General features: G+C 43.9%; 1 protein-coding gene across 2 annotated transcripts; it reads right to left on the minus strand.

Moving 5' to 3' along the window:
* Window position 1: 1 nt before the first annotated feature.
* On the minus strand, window positions 2-7,888 carry LOC127316732 (pumilio homolog 5). 2 transcript variants are annotated; one of them, XM_051347197.2, is made up of 10 exons: window positions 7,512-7,888; window positions 6,484-7,087; window positions 4,543-5,966; window positions 4,245-4,386; window positions 4,003-4,110; window positions 1,686-1,898; window positions 1,484-1,594; window positions 976-1,170; window positions 436-607; window positions 2-361 (listed from the first exon to the last, which is right to left on the minus strand). In XM_051347197.2, exons 2-10 carry the CDS (start codon window positions 7,081-7,083, stop codon window positions 339-341), a joined length of 2,988 nt encoding a protein of 995 aa, XP_051203157.1. In that variant the 5' UTR covers window positions 7,084-7,087; window positions 7,512-7,888; the 3' UTR covers window positions 2-338. The 2 variants fall into 2 exon arrangements, with proteins under 2 accessions (XP_051203157.1, XP_051203156.1); XM_051347196.2 differs by having other exon boundaries at window positions 2-358; window positions 7,512-7,768.
* Between the last annotated feature and the right edge of the window lie 17,188 nt (window positions 7,889-25,076).

Here is a 25,076-nt window from a genome sequence, read left to right on the forward strand (position 1 = left end):
TATGCAAGCAAATAATTTACATTACCAAGCAGTCAAACTTATATGTATCACACATACAAACCACACCACTACTGTACATATTTTCGCACACAGCACCAACTAGTACAGTATAAAGAAGCACACCCTAACATAGATACACACTAGTGCACACTGCTAAACCTTGTGCCTGGCACCTCCTAAACTACCTGAAGCAAGTCACATATGTACAATCTTCCTTGCTGGAGTTCCATGTTTTGTTAGCACTTGGAAGCACCACAGGTCAGAGTTATGATTTCTTCCTCGCTGATGGATTTGTGCAAATGTCGAGGAGGCACCCACCAAGAGTTTGTCACAGTCACCTAGGAGTCGCACTCGGAATCTCCTGAAGGTATCAATAGGATTAGAAACACTGAAGTACTGGATATAAAGTATCGCTAGTTCAAAAAGAAAACTCACCTTCACCACAAAGCTGCTCAACTCGGCTCGCAATATGTTTGCCATAGGTGTACTTCCTCAATGCTTGCAAATGACCCTTTACGCGGCTGACCAGAAGTTCCCGCTGCTGATCGTTGCATGTTTCAAGTATCTTCTGAACAACATAGTTTGCATACTGATCCTTCATCATTCCCTGATTGCATAAAGTGGTTAGCAAATAAACTCACGGGAATTTACTTGACGAACACGCTGATAGAATCTAGGATTAGCACAATCATAGATACTGGGTGGTACAAATATATGGACTCAGATTCCTCAGTCGCACACCTGAACGACTAAAAGCACCTAATTGATGACTGATGGAAATGTAACTCTGCAATTGCTAAACTGTTATCTGATTTCAAATGGGATGCTAGTGCCTACTTGGTATTGGCTGCCTACTTGAGACGTTTAACTCATAAGACCCTGTATCTTCGAGCATTACAGCTTTACCATTTATCAGCAAAAGAATGGGCAAGGGAAGGGATGAAAACATTTGAGTTACAAGATTATCATACGTACCAGCAAGGAATCATTTCCGTCAGTCTGCTCCACGATCTCTCTGATTAAAAGATCTCGTTCCGCAATATCCCCATGTTGAAAACACTTCTCGACCACATTAGATGCAAACTTATTTTGGCTCATAGTGACAACCTGCCCAGCCAACTTACTGATAATTTGTGCTCTTTCACTACTTTTTCCCTTTTCCAAAACATGCTGCAGAAGAGCAAGGAAAAAGAAATAAGCTGATAGATTCTGACATAAAATAGGCAAAGGGCACTTCACTCAAGTCATCATCCGCTATCATAGTGACATAGCATATTCTTGTGCTAACCAATGCACCAAAGACAGGTCATAACTACCAGGTATTTTGCTTTTATTAGAGGCAGTCTGTCAGTTTACAGATCAAAGTACTGTGGGGCAACTACTGTGCTCTTAGCATATCAGTGGGCAATGCTGTGATGGCTAATTGCAGGGTAAATTATAAGAATTTGCACCAAGTACTGTATCGAAGAGCAAAAAAATTCACCTGTGTAACGTAGTTGCCATACTGATCTTGCGCAAGGATGCAAGCAGATTGCAATATTTCGTCTATTATGCACTGGCCCTGTGAATCACCACCACAATGCTCCAAAACTCTCTGCAGAGCAAGGGTATATAGATTGACGAGAGAAAGAAAGTCAGCATATCAGGATCTAGTACATATAAATCAAGTAGTATTCCGAACCCACCTGAATAACACGGCAACCATATGGGTGCATTGAAAGGCTAGCAACTTGTCCCCGAAAAGCAGATACTACAAAGCCAATATGTTCTGTCGGGACACATTCAATGCACTTCTGTATAACATGATTCCCATTTTGGTCACGAACACATCGTATAATATTTCCATCAAGCTCACGGACTAGATCTATTTTCTGGTCAAGTTCCATAACTTCAAGAGCCTGTGTGTTATAAGGAGAAATAAACAGAGCACAAATTATTAATAATAGTACTAGCATGACACATCAGATGCTATAATGTATGCTGGTTGCATCCAGAACTCCCGATATCATGCCAACAGGGAACTGCAAGGCCACACAATAGCTACAATAGCAGATTACACCAGTTTCTAGTTATATAAAGCATGTTTGCTATTTCAAATTTCCTATGTAATGTTTCCAAATTAACATACTGATCGCAAGTAGAATAATAATAGTCCCTCCAGCCTTAAATAACTGTCGCAGGTTCATGAACCTAGACATATTTTAGACTATATTTTTGCCTATATCTGCTACAAGTATTTAGAGCCGGAGGAAATAATATCCTCACGAACCACCAAGTAATAATGCAATTCAACCCACTGCTCCAATTTCCCTGATTACTCTAGCTCTCTTCGATGCTTTCTACAAGCTAGCAACAATTTGGTATTTTTTCTTCAAAAACTAGCATTTACCTCTATTTACTCATTATCCCCTAAACAAAAAGACTTTTCTGACTCGACACCTGATGTTACATGTCTGGATGATCTACTGAGCCGAACTGGTTCGATATGACTGGCCCTAGCTATTGGATGTATGGCTAAGAGTAGCCTTCGGATACACTGCATGCAGATTTGCTCCTATTAACTAAGTTAACATTTTAAATATAAACTAGAACTTCTGTTTGGTAGCTCACACATTTCAGGACAGAAGCATTTCGGTACAGTACTATGAGCATGACACCGTCTAGGCTGCATTGGATCGGGATAGCCAAAGACACATGGGTTAAGGAGGGCAAAGTTAATCTGAGAAAGATAGAGAGCTACTACCTCCCATCTAAAAAATTAGGGCTTATATTTTTTTTCGGAAAGTCAAACCAACAGGTAAAGTTTGAGCAAGTTTTAGAAGAATTTATCTACAAATATGATATTTTATAGATACCATAAGATAATATATTTCATTATCTATCTAATGATATTGATTTTTTTATTTTGCATGTTAATGATTTTTGGTAAAAACTTAGTCAAACTTGACATAGTATGACTTTCTAAAAATAATATAAGCCTTAGGCTTTGGGATGGAGGTAGTATTAACTAAGCTAATATTTTTAAAACCCATGGTTTTGAGTCGCTGTATAGTCGCGACTAATCACCAAGTCGTTTTTTCCTAAAATCAGTGCGGCTCGCGACTATACAGCGACTTTCGTCGACTAATCGCCGAGTCACAAGGTTGGTGACTCAAAAACCTTGTTAAAACCTAAACTATATCTTCTCTTTGGTAGCTCACATCTTTCGGGATCAGAAGTAATTAGCAAGGGCGTACAGTACTACCAAGCATGAAACTGTCTAAGCTGCATGGATCGGGATAGCCGAACAATGGGTTAATGAGGGTAAACCAGCACAGGTAATCTGTGTGGGAGAGAGAGAGAGAGAGAGAGAGAGAGAGAGAGAGAGAGCATACTGCGTGCTAGCTTCATCTCAAAGGTATATTCTCTTGATTCACAAGTTGGAACCAAAGTACCAAACCGAAATTTGCATCTCTAATCCTAACAAATCCTGACTGTTATATTTAAAGGCATATTATATTGCATGCCTTGACGCTTTGGCGGATAAACAACCATGATTAAGTTAAGACACTAGAATGGTGGAATAGGTTAACGTACCGTAACTAACCTCACAAATCGTATTCTATTGTTAGCAAAGCTGACATACGTAAGCTAGCCAAAGAGGAATTTAGGTTAAGCAAGTTAGTTGCCGAACACAAAATCAAGGTCATGTCCACCTTTATGTGTTCAGGTTAGCTAACATGCAGCCCTGCCACATGGAGAACTTCTGTTTGATACCTCACACCTTTCAGGTAATCAAGGTACTATCCAGTATTCAAATTAATTGACTCAACTTTGTCTAGAAATGCATGTCTAGAACACGTCTAGGTACATCCGTGTCTAAACAAAGTAGAGTCAATTAATTTAGATCGGAGGGAGTAGCTAATTTGCAGGCTAAACAGCTCGTAGAGTTACAATTTCCACAGAACAAAATTAGACCTGACTAAAGTTAAGAAAAATATTAAATGTAAAGAGTAAGAGTACCTTTTGAATTACTCGGCACCCATACATCTGAAGGCTCAAAGGTAGAACATGACTAGCAAGCTTAGTGGCAAGGTCTCTCCTTTGCCCAGGAGTTCCATGTTCAAAAAACTGCAGAGATTACATGTCACTTTTTATACAGCAGGTAATCACCAGTCACAAGGCACGATCATGTGTTACGAAGTTATACAAACAATTTGCTCCCCATAATAGATAGCTATAGATTCATTCATACAACAGCATACCTTTTGAATCACATAATTTCCGAACACATCAGTCATTAATGATGGAGCATGAGGAAGAACTTCTGCGAACACGGATGCCTTCTCTTCGGCAGTGCAATTTTCCAACTTCTGCTGAATGAATCGGCTACCATGTTGATCAGCGCTGAGGTCAGGAACAGATCAGAAGTTAGTGTCCAAAACTGGTAATGGAGTATGCATGTCCAGTTCGAATGATATGTGTGCTGATATGCATGTCTAATTAGAATGCTGATATGCATATCAAGTTAGAATGCAAAATAATCAATACAACACAACTAACCTGAATTCTACTATACGACCTGTGATATCAGATAGCTCAACCCTACGTGCTCTGTTGGACTTCAGTTCTTCCAGGAAAGTGCATGCCTTAGGATTATCAAATTTCCCTCTCTCTCGCTGCCCTTGAATCCCAGAAATAGCAGTCATGTCTCTTGATGCAGACGGAAACCTCGCAGAATCATTTCTTCTAGCAGAGGGGGAAATTCCAGGAAAAGATTTCCCCTGAAACACTGGGCTTGTTGGATAAGTCAATGGTACTCCAACATAGGGTGAAATGCCATGATAATTCGGAACAGTTCCTCCTCTTAGGGCTGTAGGAGAATTAGAAATTCCAGCTTTTGGAAGTTCAAACCTTTGATTGGACGGATATTGTGCTTGAGGAAATACCTTTTGTGGATCAAAATTATCAGCAACATTTCCAAAAACACTTCCCCTTGGAGCCAATGTATTGTATTGATTTCCAGTGGCATACTGTGGAAAAGAGGGATGCTGAAAGAACGGAAAAAAGTTCGGGTCGGGAATGGGTGGCTGCATGGCATAACCAAGTTGCCCATACATTTTATATGGTTGAAGAAATTCTGTTCCCAAAGTAAGATTCCCAGCTGAAGGAAATCCAGATGGCCTACCACTAAAGCTTGGATTGATAGTGCTGTCGAGAGGGGTTGACACAGAATTCTGGGGAGAATAGCTAGTCATAAAAGGTGGTAAACCTGAACCACCCACAGCATATCCAGCAGTTCCATACGGAGTTGGCAGTACACTGGCTGGATGCAAATTCTGATAGTATGGGCTTCCAAACGAATTTGGTGCATAAAATGGTGTTGTCATACCAGGTTGAGGTAGAAGTTGCTGCATGTTACCAGTGGATAATTTTAGCTGGGTATGAGACAAGTTGTCAACAAAAGGAACATGGGGAAGATGTGTTCCATGAGGAGTCATTTGAATGTGGTCACTTTGGACTGGAGGTGAGAAGCCATACTGCTGCAAGAAATTTCCCTGCCACTGCTGCTTAACTTGTGACGTGCTATGGGTATCCAAACTTAACTTCAAATTCTTCATGTTTGAGTCCACAACATCAAGTTCAGTAACAACTGCTTCGCTGACAAGTACATCATTTTCAGGCTGCATGCCTATGCTCTGCTTTTCTTGCTGTTGCTCAAAAGTTTGCACATTTGGGTTATTATCAGAATATGATGAAATGGGGACAGATGTAGACACTAGATTGTCACTAAATGTACTTGTCAGACCACTGGCCAAAGGTACATGTGTCCACGAATTCAACCCTGATGGCTTGATAACATCATGTAACAAATTCTTTGACGAATCAATATTAGCATGGACATCTACACCATCACCAGTATTGCTACTTGATGGATGCCAAGAAGAGTTATCATACAAAGAATCTGTGTTCTGCTGAAAGCTCTCCTGGAGAAAATATGGACAGATAATAAGATGAACCAGTGCAATATGCTTGAAAGTAAATTATGAAGTACTGAAGTGATTTCAAGCTTTGTTTGCCAGATGGGAAAGAATGTGACTCAACATGGTCATTAATTTGAATCTACGCAAATAACTCAATACTATGCAAGTGAACAACTAAAAGTGTTTCACATGTCTTCGGTGGCAACACATATTCTTATTTGGTACTTCTACAAGATAAGCAGTAAGATTATTAGATTACTATCGAAAAGGATGTCAACCATTTCTAACAGCTGAAAGATTGGCTGATATTGCTATAAGAGTAAGGCAGCTCATTTGCAACTTTGTATTATATAAACTTGATGACATTTTAACATAGGAAAGCAACTCTATTGAAATTTTAGTCCGGCACTAGTTATGATTTCTAGGATCAAGCAGGTACAGAGGGCAAACACCCCTGATAGGGCCTGTTACTCAAATCAACCAGAAGAGAGGATTTATTTAGTCTATGCGGAATACTCACCTGCACGAAATTCACAAGATTGGTCTGTGCATCATCTGCAGAACTTGAATCCAAAGTTGGAGACTTATCATCTTCAGGTTCTTCCTTGTGAGTTGATAGGGTAGATCGAGGTACGAACAAGGAGCCCTTACTGCTGTCATCCTGGGAAACCACTCTCCATTCCTGAACCTTGCCGACCCGGTTCATGAAGCGGCGACTCTCCCTCGATACTATCGGAGGAGGGAGCCTCGGGTTCAAATTCACCTTGGAGCCATAGTAGTCAAAGTACGCAGGATCGGCACGCAGCCGCTCCTCAGACGTGGAGCTGCCAGTCACGTTGTCCAAGCTGCCTAAACCGGCGTCGAAGTTCCCACTGCGCTGGCCTATAAGGTTGCCAAGAGCAGCCAGAGACCCCTCCATGCTGGGCGGCGCGCTTCCGCTCCGATCCGGGACTGACTCCCTCCAGGCCCCGTACACCCCGGTGCCATTGTCCACAAACCCCAGCCCTTCTCCTCCTCCTGGAATGTTGCCGAGCGAAGAGTCGAATGCACCGAAACCCTTGCTGCTCCAGCCGCCAGCCCCTGCCCCGCCAATTAACCGGACGGCGCCCTGTGTGGCCATTACACTGCAGGGAGACGCGAGAGAGGATTAGATGAATATTTAGTGTCCATTCATTGAATATATCTCCAAGTTGAATTGTGTTGCATATTTTTCCTTGTATGGGTGTTCGAGATTATCTGAATTTACAGATTTGGTATTTAACAGGCAACCGAATTAGCTTGGTTCAAGGAAATGGTCTCCAAATTTTACATTTTCATCCATATTGGGCAATCCATGAAGAATACAGTAGTCACAAGCAGCAACATACAAGAAGGCTACCCAAATGTTCTGCTCGGTCTAGATAAACATAGGCCAGCCCCCGGAATCGCCCCCAAGTCACCACTCATGCGCCTCCGAATCGCAACAAAATCATTTTTTTCCCCAGTGAGGTTGCCGGATAGTAACCCCGAAACCATCAATTCGACGAGAAAGAAGGGGAGCAGAGGTACCTTACAGCCTCAGAGTCAGCCGGAGCCGCAAACCCTAGGCGAGCAACAGCCTCCTCTTCGCCCCTCGCCCTCCTCAATCCCCGGACCGCGGCATCCGGCAAGGCCTCCCGCGCCTCCTCTCTCCCTCCCGTCGCCGGAGAACCAACCAGCTGGAGTTCCCTCTCGCCTCCGCCGACCTCGTCGTCCTGGAAGCTTTTTCTTTTCCCCCTGCTCTTTCTCTTTTGCGTCGGCGACCGGGGAACGGAGCGGATGTCGCGTCTAAAACCCTCGAACCGCTTGCTTGTCGCGGGCGGCGGCGTCTGCTTTGAGGGTCGTGCTGGGAGTGATGTGCGGCGGCGATGCCGTGGTGACGACGGTGACGGGCCTATAGGCTGCGTCTACGCGTGGGTGGAACACGGGGACAGTGAGGTCAGCTACGTGACGGCAGGCGTGGTATGCTACGGGCACACCAGAGCCGAGAGGAGCATGCATACTCACTACTGGGACTATAGGAGGTAGTACAAGTGATTAGAGATACAAGTGCGTTGTCATTGCAGTATTTTGGAGTATTTTAAGAAATGAACTAACTTTCCTGAAATGATAATATTATTGGAAATTTAGTTCATTTATTTGAAGTAAAATGATAATATTATTGAAATATTAGTTCAAAAATGAGCTAACATTTTAGTCCATTTATTTGTAGATTCGCATACCTGCATGACCTTTTTCTTCTTTTCCTTTTTGCAGGTATGTTGTCGTGGAATAGCCCCAAAGATCGTCATCGTCGTTTCCATGGACACCATATGTTGTTGTATTTACATTTGGCTATGATGAGGCTATTGGATGAGGGTCCCATGAAAATGGACCAAGTCTTGGAAAGTACCTTGCCTATCGGGTTTAGAGGAGTATTATAAAAAAATGCAAGGTAGAAATAGAAAATGCAACACCGGTCCAAAACACAAGAATGAACCATAGATAGATGTTGTTTGGTTGCACCACAAGAAATGTTATAAATGAGATGCACAATAAACGAAGAACGAAAAATAAAACACTGCAGGGGACACGAGATTTTAACGTGGAAAACCCTTGCAACACACAAGGGAAAAACCACGGGCGCCAGCCAGCAAAACTTTACTATTTCGGTGGTTTTTACAAACGCCGTGGGTGTACAATGATGCGACAAAATCCTAGCGGCGGCTTACAGGGAAAAATATATAGACGGTGGCAACGATCCGTACCGCGGGGGGCTTCGCCCCCCGCACCCCCCAGGTGCACCTGCTGGGCCGGGCCTCGCTCCGCTCGTCAGAAGTTAGCCTCTTCTTCGAATTTGGATCACAATATAACAAACTCCACCTTGAGACAAATTCCTTGTAGCATGAACTTCAACGATCACCTGAATAAACAAAGAAAACACTTGCTGGCGCCAATAGCCACTTGGGCTAAACAGTTATACCAACCAAGATTGAACAAAGCTCAAACTTGGACACAGGGATAGGCTTAGTCATCATATCAGCAGGATTATCATGAGTACTAATCTTGCATACCTTCACTTTACCTTTTGCAACCACATCTCTGATTGCGTGGTACTTAATATCAATGTGCTTTGTCCTCTCATGGAACATCTGATCTTTAGTAAGATAAATAGCACTTTGACTGTCACTGAACAACTTAATGCAAGAATTATCTCCACAAAGCTCAGCATATAAACCTTTCAGCCAAACAGCCTCTTTACCTCGCCTCAAAGAATAGCCATGTACTCAGCCTCAGTAGTAGATTGTGCAACAGCATCCTACAAAGTAGCCTTCCAGCTAACAGCACATCCACCAACAGTAAACACATAACCTGTGAGGGACCTTCTCTTATCCAAATCGCCAGCATAATCTGAATCCACGTATCCGGCGAGCCCCTCACCAATCCTGCCAAACCTCAAGCAAGCTTTTGATGTGCCGCGTAGGTACCTGAAAATCCACTGAATATCTTTCCAATGTTCTTTACCAGGATTAGCCATGTATCGACTGACCAAACTCATAGCATATGACAGATCGGGACGTGAACAAATCATGGCATACATCAAGGAACCAACAGCACTAGAATAGGGAACTCGAGACATGTACTCAATATCATCTTCAGAGCTAGGACATTGCAAAGCTGACAACTTGAAATGAGAAGCAATAGGAGTAGTAACTGACTTTGCATCATGCATATTAAAACGATGAAGAACTTTCTCAATGTACTTTTCCTGACTAAGAAACAACAAACTAGACTTTCTATCCCTTTTAATTTCCATGCCTAGTATTTTCTTAGCAGGACCAAGATCCTTCATCTCAAACTCACTACTTAATTGATTCTTTAAAATAGTGATCTCTTTCATGCTCTTGGCAGCAATCAACATATCATCAACATATAGCAGCAAATAAATAGGTGATCCATTAACAAACTTGATATACACACAACTATCATACTGAGATCTCTCAAAACCATGTGTAAGCATAAATGAATCAAACCTTTTATAACAATCGTGGCATCAAGCTTTCAGACCATAAAGGGACCTCTTTAATTTGCAAACAAAATCCTCCTTACCAGGTACAACATAACCTTCAGGTTGGTCCATATATATCTCCTCCTCCAACTCACCATGCAGAAAAGCAGTCTTTACATCTAGCTGCTCAAGCTCAAGATCATGCATAGCAACAATACCAAAGAAAGCACGAATAGAACTATGCTTCACAACCGGGGAGAAAACATCATTATAGTCAACACCTGGAATTTGACTGAAACCTTTTGCTACTAACCTTGCCTTAAACCGTGGAGGCTCATTAGGAGACAAACCTTCCTTTCTTTTAAATATCTACTTGCAGCGGACAGCCTTCTTTTGTTTAGGCAAGTGCACAACATCCCATGTGCCATTCTTCTCGAGCGATTGCATCTCTTCTTGCATCGCACCTACCCACTTCTCTTTATCAACCGAAGCGATGGCTTCAGTATATGTAGCTGGTTTAATATCATGCTCCACCTGTTCAGCACAACTCAAAGCATAATCAACAATATCACATTCTTGAATTAATCGGGTAGGAGGTGCAATATTTCTCCTAGGGCTGTCAGCAGCAATAGACCGTCCTTGTCGCTGAACAAAAGGTGGTGAAGGTGGAACATCATTATCATCATTGTTGGTTTCAGGAACCACATTTTCATTCTCCTTTGCGTGCTCCACCTGCACGCCAATTCTGTGTTGCTCATCATCAGAAACATCAGGAGAATCAATTGCATCAGAAATATCAGTAGACGGACTATCATTAAACATAACCGCCTCATTAAAAACGACATTCCTGCTCAACACAATTTTCTTAGTTTCAGGATTCCATAATCTATATGCCTTAACTCCTGAACCATAACCAAGGAAGATGCACTTAACAGCCCTTGGCTCCAACTTTCCATTATCAACATGAGCGTAAGCAGTGCAACCAAAAACTCTCAAATCTGAATAATCAGCAGGCGAACCAGACCATACCTTAATTGGAGTTTTCTTATCAAGTGGAACAGAAGGTGACCTGTTGATGAGATAACATGCGGTGGAGGCTGCTTCAGCCCAAAAACTTCTATGCATCTTTGCATTAGACAACATGCAGCGAGCCCTCGAAATAATGGTCCTGTTCATGCGTTCAGCCACACCATTCTGTTGAGGGGTGTACGGAATGGTATGATGTCTTACCATCCCATCATTGCTGCAAAACTCATCAATTCGTTTGAACAAAATTCCATACCATTGTCAGTACGGAGTATCTTAACCTTCTTTTCAGTTTGGGTTTCTACCATAACTTTCCACTTCTTAAAAGCATTAAAACATCAGATTTATGTTTCAGGAAATATGGCCACACTTTCCTTGAGTAATCATCAATAATAGTAAGCATGTAATTAGCACCACCATTAGAAGTTCTACGGGACGGACCCCAAACATCAGCGTGTACATAATCTAAAATGCCTTTGGTGGTATGAACGGAAGCATTAAATTTTACTCTTTTATGCTTACCAAAGATGCAGTGCTCACAGAACTCAAGCTTACCAAAATCGCAGCCATCAATTAGCTCTCTCTTTGTCAATTCTGCCATGCCAAGCTCACTCATATGTCCAAGACGCTTATGCCAAAGGTTAGTCTTACTAGATTCATCAGAACTAACAATGAAGCAATACTGTGCAAAGTGCTACCTCTAAGGACATATAATTTCGCAGAATTCATATCACCAATCATAATAATGAGAGAACCTGATGATACCTTCAAAAGTTTGTTCCCACCTTTGTACTTGTACCCGTCACAATCAAGGGTACTCAAAGAGATCAAATTCCTCGCCATGGAGGGTATGTGTTTCACTCCTGTCCAGCGTGCGTGTCATCCCATCATGGGTCTTGATCTCAACAGAACCAATGCCAACAATGCTGCACCGGTTGTCATTCCCCACACGCACAAAATCTCCACTCTGCACGTACTCATAAGAACTGAACCAATCTTTGTTACAAGAAATATGAAACGAACATGCGTATCAAGAATCCATTCATCATCACGTGAAACACATGCAGCCAAGACAGCTAAGCAATCTCCATCAGAATTATCACTACCATCATTACCAGCAACAACAGCAGCCTCACCCTTACCGGTGACAACGGCAGCCTTACCATTACCATCATTATTTTTCGGTTGGTAAGTTCCGTTCCTTTTCTCCTTGTTCTGCAGCTTCCAACAATCATCAATATTGTGGTTAGATTTTTTACAATACCTGCAGAACTTGTCACGTCCTTTGGACTTTGAGCGACCTCTGTCGCCCTTGCTCTTATCTCTGTTTTGTGGTAGTAGTTATCTCGCTGCTCAGGCCTGCCACGGACCTCTAATGCCTCTGCCTTGGAGGACGAACTTTCAGCCTGCACCATAGATTTCATTTTCTCCTTTTGTTGGAGAGCATCATAAACTTCCGCGAGAGTTAGTTTGTCGCGGCTCAATAATATGGTGTCACGAAAATTACTGAAAGAATTAGGCAAATGAGCATAAAAGAAGAAGACCTAAATCCTCATCCTCATCCTTAACGTCTATAGAGTGCAAATCAGAAACAAACGCTTTCCAGGAAGAGAGGTTATTCATTAACGAACCTCCCTCTTGCAACTTATGCGAGAACAGCTTCATCTTCACGTGCAATCTGCCCGTGAGATCCTTGGACAAACAGATCTCCTCTAGTTAGACCCATAACTCGGCGGTGGTTTTCTCCTGCAACACTTCCTGCAGAATATTATTGGACAGATGGAGTTGAATCAACGATAAAGCCTTACGGTCTTTCCGCTTCTCCGCATCGGTTCAGGTATCCTTCGCTTTCTCGCCGAAAGCATCGATCGCTTCATCCAGATCTGAAGATTGGGCGAGAATCGCCCTCATCTTCACTTGCCACAAAGCAAATCTCGTGGTGTAGTCCAGCTGCGGTAGATCGAACTTCAGTGACGACATCTCGAAAACCCTAGATCCAAAGAACACGGGCTCTGATACCACTTGTTATAAACGAGATGCACAATAAACGAAGAACGAAAAATAAAACACTGCAGGGGACACGAGATTTTAACGTGGAAAACCCTTGCAACACACAAGGGAAACACCACGGGCGCCAGCCAGCAAAACTTCACCCCCCAGGTGCACCTGCTGGGCCGGGTCTCGCTCCGCTCGTCAGAAGTTAGCCTCTTCTTCGAATTTGGATCACAATATAACAAGAAAGACTCAAGTTTTGTGTGTTGTATTAGGTGCATAACATGCTTCACACTTAAATGACGTTAAACCTAGGAAAAAGTTTCCACTAGAGTGCAATGCAAAGTAGCATGTATCATAACAATTCCATGGTTTCAAATCGTGCAGAAAAACCAAGATCCGTAGGAACTAAGGAAAAGGATCCTCTAAAATTCCTATGAAGTTCTTTTGAACCTACGGGGTGATGGCGTGTAACTCACACGTTCGTTGGGAACCCCAAGAGGAAGGTATGATGCGCACAGCAGCAAGTTTTTCCTCAGAAAGAAACCAAGGTTTATCGAACCAGGAGGAGCCAAGAAGCACGTTGAAGGTTGATGGCGGCGGGATGTAGTGCGGCGCAACACCAGGGATTCCGGCGCCAACGTGGAACCTGCACAACACAACCAAAGTACTTTGCCCCAACGAAACAGTGAGGTTGTCAATCTCACCGGCTTGCTGTAACAAAGGATTAACCGTATTGTGTGGAAGATGATTGTTTGCAGAAAACAGTAAAACAAATATTGCAGTAGATTGTATTTCAGTAAAGAGAATTGGACCGGGGTCCACAGTTCACTAGAGGTGTCTCTCCCATAAGATAAACAGCATGTTGGGTGAACAAATTACAGTTGGGCAATTGACAAATAAAGAGGGCATGACCATGCACATACATATCATGATGAGTATAGTGAGATTTAATTGGGCATTACGACAAAGTACATAGACCGCCATCCAACTGCATCTATGCCTAAAAAGTCCACCTTCAGGTTATCATCCGAACCCCCTCCAGTATTAAGTTGCAAAGCAACAGACAATTGCATTAAGTATGGTGCGTAATGTAATCAACAACTACATCCTTAGACATAGCATCAATGTTTTATCCCTAGTGGCAACAGCACAACACAACCTTAGAACTTTCTGTCACTGTCCCAGGTGTCAATGCAGGCATGAACCCACTATCGAGCATAAATACTCCCTCTTGGAGTTACAAGCATCTACTTGGCCAGTGCATCTACTAGTAACGGAAAGCATGCAAGATCATAAACAACACGTAGATATAACTTTGATAATCAACATAACAAGTATTCTCTATTCATCGGATCCCAACAAACGCAACATATAGAATTACAGATAGATGATCTTGATCATGTTAGGCAGCTCACAAGATCCGACAATGATAGCACAATGGGGAGAAGACAACCATCTAGCTACTGCTATGGACCCATAGTCCAGGGGTAGACTACTCACACATCACACCGGAGGCGACCATGGCGGCGTAGAGTCCTCAGGAGATGATTCCCCTCTCCGGCGAGGTGCCGGAGGTGATCTCCTGGATCCCCCGAGATGGGATCGGCGTTGGCGGCGTCTCTGGAAGGTTTTCCGTATCGTGGCTCTCTGTACTGGGGGTTTCGTCACGGAGGCTTTAAGTAGGCGGAAGGGCAAGTCAAGAGGCGACACGGGGGGCCCAAACCACAGGCCGGCGCGGCCAGGGGTGGGGCCGCGCCGCCCTAGGGTTTGGCCACCCCGTGGCCCCTCTTCGTTTCGTCTTCGGACTTTTGGAAGCTTCGTGGAAAAATAGGCCCCTGGGCTTTGATTTCGTCCAATTCCGAGAATATTTCCTTACTAGGATTTCTGAAACCAAAAACAGCAGAAAACAAAGAATCGGCACTTCGGCATCTTGTTAATAGGTTAGTTCCAGAAAATGCACGAATATGACATAAAGTGTGCATAAAACATGTAGATAACATCAATAATGTGGCATGGAACATACGAAATTATCGATACGTCGGAGACGTATCAGCATCCCCAAGCTTAGTTCTGCTCGTCCCGAGCAGGTAAAACGATAACACAGATAATTTCTGGAGTGACATGCCATCATAATCTTGATCATACTATTTGTAAAGCATATGTAGTGAATGCAGCGATCAAAACAATGTATATGACATGAGTAAACAAGTGAATCATAAAGCAAAGACTTTTCATGAATAGCACTTCAAGACAAGCATCAATAAGTCTTGCATAAGAGTTAACTCATAAAGCAATAATTCAAAGTAAAGGCATTGAAGCAACACAAAAGAAGATTAAGTTTCAGCGGTTGCTTTCAACTTGTAACATGTATATCTCATGGATATTGTCAACATAGAGTAATATAATAAGTGCAATAAGCAAGTATGTAGGAATCAATGCAATTCACACAAGTGTTTGCTTCTTGAGGTGGAGAGAAATAGGTGAACTGACTCAACATTGAAAGTAAAAGAATGGTCCTCATAGAGGAAAAGCATCGATTGCTATATTTGTGCTAGAGCTTTGATTTTGAAAACATGAAACAATTTTGTCAACGGTAGTAATAAAGCATATGCATCATGTAAATTATATCTTATAAGTTGCAAGCCTCATGCATAGTGTACTAATAGTGCCCGCACCTTGTCCTAATTAGCTTGGACTACTCGGATTATCACCGCAATACATATGCTTTCACCAAGTATCACAAAGGGGTACCTCTATGCCGCCTGTACAAAGGTCTAAGGAGAAAGCTCGCATTTGGATTTCTCGCTTTTGATTATTCTCAACTTAGACATCCATACCAGGACAACATAGACAACAGATAATGGACTCCTCTTTTAATGCTTTAAGCATTCAACAACAATTAATTCTTTTCTCATTAGAGATTTGAGGATGTTTGTCCAAAACTGAAACTTCCACCATGGATCATGGCTTTAGTTAGCGGCCCAATGTTCTTCTCTAACAATATGCATGCTCAAACCATTCAACTCAGTGTAGATCGCCCTTACTTCAGACAAGACGAACATGCATAACAACTCACATGAAATTCAACAATGAATAGTTGATGGCGTCCCCAGTAAACATGGTTATCGCACAACAAGCAACTTAATAAGAGATAAAGTGCATAATTACATATTCAATACCACAATAGTTTTTAAGCTATTTGTCCCATGAGCTATATATTGCAAAGGTCAATGATGGAATTTTAAAGGTAGCACTCAAGCAATTTACTTTGGAATGGCGGAAAATACCATGTAGTTGGTAGGTATGGTGGACACAAATGGCATAGTGGTTGGCTCAAGTATTTTGGATGCATGAGAAGTATTCCCTCTCGATACAAGGTTTAGGCTAGCAAGGCTTATTTGAAACAAACACAAGGATGAACCGGTGCAGCAAAACTCACATAAAAGACATATTGAAAACATTATAAGACTCTACACCGTCTTCCTTGTTGTTCAAACTCAATACTAGAAATTATCTAGACCTTAGAGAAACCGAATATGCAAACCAAATTTTAGCATGCTCTATGTATTTCTTCATTAATGGGTGCAAAGCATATGATGCAAGAGCTTAATCATGAGCACAACAATTGCCAAGTATCACATTACCCAAGACATTTATAGCAATTACTACATGTATCATTTTCCAATTCCAACCATATAACAATTTAACGAAGGAGAAACTTCGCCATGAATACTATGAGTAGAAACCAAGGACATACTTGTCCATATGCTACAGCGGAGCGTGTCTCTCTCCCATAAAGTGAATGCTAGGATCCATTTTATTCAAACAAAACAAAAAACAAAAACAAACCGACGCTCCAAGAAAAAGCACATAAGATGTGATGGAATAAAAATATAGTTTCAGGGGAGGAACCTGATAATGTTGTCGATGAAGAAGGGGATGCCTTGGGCATCCCCAAGCTTAGACGCTTGAGTCTTCTTGATATATGCAGGGGTGAACCACCGGGGCATCCCCAAGCTTAGAGCTTTCACTCTCCTTGATCATGTTGCATCATACTCCTCTCTTGATCCTTGAAAACTTCCTCCACACCAAACTCGAAGCAACTCATTAGAGGGTTAGTGCACAATAAAAATTAACATATTCAGAGGTGACACAATCATTCTTAACACTTCTGGACATTGCATAATGCTACTGAACATTAGTGGATCAAAGAAATTCATCCAACATAGCAAAAGAGGCAATGCGAAATGAAAGGCAGAATCTGTCAAAACAGAACAGTTCGTATTGACGAATTTTAAAATGGCACCAGACTTGCTCAAATGAAAATGCTCAAATTGAATGAAAGTTGCGTACATATCTGAGGATCATGCACGTAAATTGGCTTAATTTTCTGAGCTACCTACAGGGAGGTGGACCCAGATTCGTGACAGCAAAGAAATCTGGAACTGTGCAGTAATCCAAATCTAGTACTTACTTTTCTATCAACGGCTTTACTTGGCACAACAAAACACAAAACTAAGATAAGGAGAGGTTGCTACAGTAGTAAACAACTTCCAAGACACAAAATAAAAACAAAGTACTGTAGGTAAAAACATGGGTTATCTCCCAAGAAGTTCTTTCTTTATAGCCATTAAGATGGGCTCAGCAGTTTTAATGATGCACTCATAAGAAATAGTAGTTGAAGCCAAAGAGAACATCCAGAGGCAAATTCAAAACACATTTAAGTCTAACATGCTTCCTATGCATAGGAATCTTGTAAATAAACAAGTTCATGAAGAGCAAAATGACAAGATCAGGAAGATAAAATAAGTGTAGCTTCAAAAATTTCAGCACATAGAGAGGCATTTTAGTAACATGAAAATTTCTACAACCATATTTTCCTCTCTCATAATAACTTTCAGAGGCATCATGAACAAACTCAACAATATAAGTATCACATAAAGCATTCTTATTCACATGCATAAAAGTATCATTACTCTCCACATAAGCATAATCAATTTTATTAGTTGTAGTGGGAGCAAATTCAACAAAGTAGCTATCATTATTATTCTCATCATCAAATATAGGAGGCATAGTATCATCAAAGTAAATTTTCTCCTCAATGCTTGGGGGAATAAAAAGATCATGAAAACCAGCTTCCCCAAGCTTAGAACTTTCTATATTATTATCAACAATGGTGTTCAAAGCGTTCATACTAATATTACTACTAGCATGCAAATAAGATTCCATAGGTTTTTTTAATTTTCGCATCAAACAATCCATGTTTTAAATCAGGAAATAGAAATAGAAGCTCATTCTTGTCCATTATGCCAAACTAGTGAAATAAAAACATGCATGATATTAAGTAAAGTAAAACAAGTAACTAATTTTTTTTTGTGTTTTTGATATAGCAAACAAGATAACAAATAAAGTAAGACTAACAACTAATTTTTTTGTATTTTGATTTAGTGCAGCAAACAAAGTAGTAAATAAAACTAAGCAAGACAAAAACAAAGTAAAGAGATTGAGAAGTGGAGACTCCCCTTGCAGCGTGTCTTGATCTCCCCGGCAACGGCGCCAGAAAAAGAGCTTGATGGCGTGTAACTCACACGTTCGTTGGGAACCCCAAGAGGAAGGTATGATGCGCACAGCAGCAAGTTTTCCCTCAGAAAGAAACCAAGGTTTATCGAACCAGGAGGAGCCAAGAAGCACGTTGAAGGTTGATGGCGGCGGGATGTAGTGCAGCGCAACACCAGGGATTCCGGCGCCAACGTGGAACCTGCACAACACAACCAAAGTACTTTGCCCCAACGAAACAGTGAGGTTGTCAATCTCACCGGCTTGCTGTAACAAAGGATTAACCGTATTGTGTGGAAGATGATTGTTTGCAGAAAACAGTAAAACAAGTATTGCAGTAGATTGTATTTCAGTAAAGAGAATTGGACCGGGGTCCACAGTTCACTAGAGGTGTCTCTCCCATAAGATAAACAGCATGTTGGGTGAACAAATTACAGTTGGGCAATTGACAAATAAAGAGGGCATGATCATGCACATACATATCATGATGAGTATAGTGAGATTTAATTGGGCATTATGACAAAGTACATAGACCGCCATCCAACTGCATCTATGCCTAAAAAGTCCACCTTCAGGTTATCATCCGAACCCCCTCCAGTATTAAGTTGCAAAGCAACAGACAATTGCATTAAGTATGGTGCGTAATGTAATCAACAACTACATCCTTAGACATAGCATCAATGTTTTATCCCTAGTGGCAACAGCACAACACAACCTTAGAACTTTCTGTCACTGTCCCAGGTGTCAATGCAGGCATGAACCCACTATCGAGCATAAATACTCCCTCTTTGAGTTACAAGCATCTACTTGGCCAGAGCATCTACTAGTAACGGAAAGCATGCAAGATCATAAACAACACGTAGATATAACTTTGATAATCAACATAACAAGTATTCTCTATTCATCGGATCCCAACAAACGCAACATATAAAATTACAGATAGATGATCTTGATCATGTTAGGCAGCTCACAAGATCCGACAATGATAGCACAATGGGGAGAAGACAACCATCTAGCTACTGCTATGGACCCATAGTCCAGGGGTAGACTATTCACACATCACACCGGAGGCGACCATGGCGGCGTAGAGTCCTCCGGGAGATGATTCCCCTCTCCGGCAGGGTGCCGGAGGCGATCTCCTGGATCCCCCGAGATGGGATCGGCGTTGGCGGCGTCTCTGGAAGGTTTTCCGTATCGTGGCTCTCTGTACTGGGGGTTTCGTCACGGAGGCTTTAAGTAGGCGGAAGGGCAAGTCAAGAGGCGGCAAGGGGGGCCCAAACCACAGGCCGGCGTGGCCAGGGGTGGGGCCGCGCCGCCCTAGGGTGTGGCCCCTCCGTGGCCCCTCTTCGTCTCTCCTTCGGACTTCTGGAAGCTTCGTGAGAAAATAGGCCCCTGGGCTTTGATTTCGTCCAATTCCGAGAATATTTCCTTACTAGGATTTCTGAAACCAAAAACAGCAGAAAACAGCAACTGGCACTTCGGCATCTTGTTAATAGGTTAGTTCCAGAAAATGCACGAATATGACATAAAGTGTGCATAAAACATGTAGATAACATCAATAATGTGGCATGGAACATACAAAATTATCGATACGTCGGAGACGTATCACGGGGCTCTTAAAAATATGTGGAGTGAAGTGCGTCATGTTTATAAGCCATGCTTTTGCGTCGTTGGGCACTAGTGATCTTCATTGTTGTCATTAGCACCGCTTCCCTTTTGAACTAGCCTTGATGATCTGTCGATGCAGCTTGAGCTTGATGAATAGAGCTTTGTTGATTATAGATGAGCTTGGCAATGAATGATTGTAGTTCCGCAATTGTTTCATCTGGTTGTCTCAAGTAGTCGAAATCAATCTTGAGTGGCTTGACGGTGAGCAAAGGAGTGTGCTACATATTGTGCACCATGGGCTTTTTCTTCGGCTTCCCCGGTCCTAGATCTAGGCCAAGGGTGAGTGTCAAGGTGGGGAGGTTACCCACCTCACCAACGTTATCATAAAACAAACAAGGAGTATCTTACTTCAACACAAAATGACATATGTTGTGTCATCTACAAGTGGCTTCAGACTCCACGCTTTAGGGTGCGTTCGGTTCAGATCATGAAGTACAATGTAGTGTAACGGTTCCATTCCTGGCACCAATCCTTGTGTTCAGTTAGAAAAAAAAATGGGATGGATTGTTCCTCAGAAAAGAATATTCGCTCTAGATGCGGAATGATCCCGTTCCACCGAATCGATGCCATTCCCCCACCGCTAATCTCTCTCACCCCTAAAAAACGCAAACTGCCTCACTCGACCCAACCCTATCCCGTGCACCCCCCTCTCATCTCTCGTCTCCCTCATCCATCTGGTTCCTGGCAGCGCATGATGGAAATCGGGCGGGAGCGGCCGAGCTAGTAGCAGGGGCGGCGGGGGAGTAACAGTAGCAGCGGTGGCGGGCAAGCAGTGGTGGCGACGAACAATGAACAAGCAATAGCGCCCTTTCTCTGGTTCAATGGACTGTAATGAACTTAGACTATTTTAGTGGATTATAATGTATTTTGACTTTTTGGGGACTTATATGGTTCTATGAATTGAAATATATGCTATCTCACCATTCATATGAGATAGGTGAGCTAGACTAAAATCTAGCCATTCCATTCCACATATTTGTCCCAACCGAACATAGGATGGAACAATTCCATTCCACTTTTTTGTCCCACTATGTGAATGGAACCGACCCATTTAAACAGAATGGAAGCATTACATTACATTTCACTTCGTTCCCAGACCAAACACACCCTTAGTTGACATTCAGATGTGCTACCTTGCGAACCTAAGTTTTGCCAATAACATTACTTGCGCGACTAATGCACGTCACACGCATAATTAATGATCCGCATATTTGAACACTTTTATTTTTTGGAAATATTGAATACACATGTTACTAAAGTTTGCCCTAATATTCATACCACTTGAAGTCTTGAAGGCATAACAATTCTACTCAAAGCTCTTCCCGGCCCGTCGCATCTTCCCTGCCCAAAAGGCCAAAGCTCAAGGGAGCAAGACGGTACTCAGGTACTGGAGTGTGCCTTAATTTTGCGAAGGCATCTACGATACGCACGGCCAGCTTGCATCTGGCGTGTGCAAGAGAGGTGGGCCCAGGGAGCAAATCCGAGCGGCACGACCGCACGAAGTCAGGGCATCTCGAGAGGGGCGATGCAAACGGACGCTGAGCGTCCGCTTTGACAGAAAATGCGTCTGATACCCTCTCCAGCGGCGCGACGCAAAGTGACCGGGTCGTCCGCAGAGACGCAAACGCGTGCTGCATATTTGCGACAGGTTTGCGTCTCTGCGGACGCGCAAAGTGTCCGCTCGCGTCTCTACCGGGCACGCCTGGCAGCGAGTCTGCATCGAGGGCACCGCTTCGGCGGTCAGCACTTCCGCGTCTGCGCCGCAGCCATCGCCATCAATGGCGCGGCTGCCTGTTCTGCGCGCGCACTGGCGGGCGGCGGCTGGGCTTCTGCGCCGCCTTCAATGGCATCGTATCCGGCGCGCGGCCGCCCTTAAAAGTCCACCGGCCGCGTTCGTCCTTCGCCCACACCTCCACTCGCAACACCACCGCCGCAGCGCCATGGGGAAGAAAAACGACTTCGAGGCCTCCGGCAGCGGCAGCAAGAGGGTGCCGCTCCCCGTCACGGTGGGGAGGCTCATGCACGGCAAATGGTTGTTGTGCGACGACGCCTGGTCCGGCGTGCAACTGCCTGGCGGCTGGCGGCTCAGCTGCCGCCGGGTGCCCATCCCTCCAGTCCCTGCGTGCGAGCCTGATCGGAGCGCGGAAATCCGGCGAAGGAGACGGTACCTGCCGCCGGACCTCCGCGCAGATCCGGCGTACGCCATCGACTCGCCGAGTTGGTGTACGTATCTGTTGACAGAGACGGATAGGAGAAGAAGGGCGGGCTTCATGGGCGACAGGGATTTTCCCTTCGCGGCTGCACCGCCGGCTCGTCCACGAAGACTGGAGGCGCCGACGCGTCGTCAGCAGGCGCAGTACAACGACGACGACGACCGCGACGACGACGATGACGCCTATGCTGCCTACGACGACGACTACATCGAGGCGCTCGCCTACCGTAATGAGGAGGTGAAGGACGACAGCGACGACTACGTCGCGGCCGTCTTCCACGAATGGCAGCAGGCCATGGCGGAGGGCCGCAATTTCGAGTTCCCGGAGAACATGACAGACGACGAGATGGCGAAGGTCGGCGTCCTGGTCTCCGAGAACGACGCGCCTGTGCAGCCGCCGCTGCCCCGCTACGCCACCGGCGTGATGCCGCCGGGCCTGTCGGAGGATGAAGCGCTTCGACTGGCGCTACAGGACTCGGCGGCGCCTCCTCCACCGCCGCCACAGCCGTATCCCTGGGGCCTCCACCGCCGCCACAGCCGCAGCCTTCTCCACCTCCAGCACCGGCGGCGCGCCCGGCGTACGCTCCCCCGGATGGCTACTGGCCGTGGGTGATACCGGAGCTCATCGTGCTCGACAGCGACGAGGAGCAGCAGTAGGCGTTAGGGTTTTTTTTCATGTTTTTACTATGTAAATTATGTTTCATGTTTAAAAAAAATGATTCGGCCAAAAAATGCGTCGTGCCGCTGGAGCCACCCCGACGCAAACGGACGCGCGGTTGATTTCGACCATTTCGACCGACGTAAATGGACGCGCGCGGATGCTAAAATGTGTCGCGCCGCTGGAGATGCCCTCGCCAGATTGGAAACGAAGAACCGCTTGTAAGATCAGGTAGAATTAGGTCTACTCAGATGAGCGAGTTTCGTTTATTTCATGTGTATATATAGGAGGATTACATCAGGTATTAGATACAGACTCTAAGTCCTATACAACGTGTGCAACACGTTTGTTTAACACCCTCCCTTAATCACAACTCACTAAGTTGAGATTATGTCTAAACTCTAAAAAGTTTCTAACAGGGAGTGGCTTTGTGAAGCCATCTGCAACCTGATCTTTGGAAGGAACAAATCTGACTTCTAGCTCCTTCTTCAACACTCGTTCTCGAACAAAGTGAAAATCTATCTCAATATGCTTAGCTCTGGCATGAAACACTGGATTCGCTGACAAATATGTAGCACCTAGATTGTCACACCACAAAACTGGTGTTTGTCGAAGCTTCACACTCAATTCCTTGAGAAGAGATTGTACCCATATCATTTCTGCAGTTGCATTAGCCACTGACTTGTATTCAGCTTCTGTACTTGATCTGGAGACGGTTTACATAGGCATCCCCAATGGGCCTGTCGAAGATGGTACCTGGGGTTTACTGAAGGCCCACAAGTCGAAGGATATGAAGTTCGGAAGCCCAGTTAGTATTAAGGAAAGTTAGAATTGTATTAGAAAATATAGAGACTTGTAATTTTACGGGACGGGTTAGAAACCCTCCCGGACTCTGTAACTTGTGTATTACGAATCTCTCGGCTCCGCCTCCTATATAAGGGGGAGTCGAGGGACAAAGAGAGGATCGAATCCATTGTCAACATAACCCTAGTTTCTTAATCGTCGAGTACTTTTCGGCTGAAACCTTCGAGATCTACTTGCCCTCTACTTCCAACCAAACCCTAGTCTACAATACGTAGGCATTGACAAGTTAATACCTTGTCAATTGGCGCCGGCCGTGGGGATTAGAGGAGACAAGGAGCTGATCTCGATTGCACGTTCAAGATCGTCGACTTCGTCGGTAGCAAGCAACGCGATGGATCGAGGTAAACGGATCGAAACTTATCTAGTTGATTTTGTTCCTCACCCGCCCTCCCGTTTGGATGCATATGCGTATCTGGAGGAGCCCATGGAGATGACGTTCGGAAAGTTCCGATTCTATGTCGAGAAAGAAGGATCATATCGTCTCGAAGTTCCGATCTCGTCGGGATTACCGGCGGTCGATTCCGACTTTTCGTCAGGCGAAGAGGAGATTTCATCGCCACGCTTCATCAACACTATGGCAAGCGAAAAGTTCGCCAAGATCTTCAGCGACATGTCCTTCGAGTCGTCTGCGGACTCTGATATAAGCAGCGACTCAGACAGTATCGACAGCTTCAATTTCATCGACAGATTTATTTTTGTGGGAAAGGTCTTCACCAATCTATACGATGGTATCACCAATCTCGATAAAAATCAAAGTGCGAAATATCATTAGATCTATGCAATTGGAGAAACAAACCGAGCAGAGCCAGAGACGTCAGAGGCTTTCGACGATGCGGGAAACCCATATGTTGATCCCGCTGATCTCAGGCGAGGTTTAGGCACCAAATATGTCGGGCCTACACCACGTGTAAGGCTTCAACTCCCGCAAGAAGCGTGGGACAGAACCACAAGAGCCATGGATGGTACAGAACCAATGACCACAACTGCTACTGCAGAAGAATTGCAAGCTTATCAATATAGACTCGCTCGTGTGAGCAGGGAATTAGAAAAACAGACAGCTGAACTAAATAGAAGAAGGGAGGCAGCTTCTGCATCAAGCAGGCGCAGGGCAGATCTAAGTCGACACTC

The sequence above is a fragment of the Lolium perenne genome, chromosome 7 (genome assembly GCF_019359855.2).
Source record: "Lolium perenne isolate Kyuss_39 chromosome 7, Kyuss_2.0, whole genome shotgun sequence".
Lineage (NCBI taxonomy): Eukaryota > Viridiplantae > Streptophyta > Magnoliopsida > Poales > Poaceae > Lolium > Lolium perenne.

Excerpts from the sequence above, each read along its gene's own strand:
- LOC127316732 (XM_051347197.2), bottom strand. The coding sequence starts at position 7,083 with ATGGCCACACAGGGCGCCGTCCGGTTAATTGGCGGGGCAGGGGCTGGC. Across the intron at positions 5,967-6,483 it reads ATCTTGTGAATTTCGTGCAG|GAGAGCTTTCAGCAGAACAC; the intron begins GTGAGTATTCCG and ends TATTTTCTCCAG. Across the intron at positions 608-975 it reads ACGGAAATGATTCCTTGCTG|GGAATGATGAAGGATCAGTA; the intron begins GTACGTATGATA and ends TTATGCAATCAG.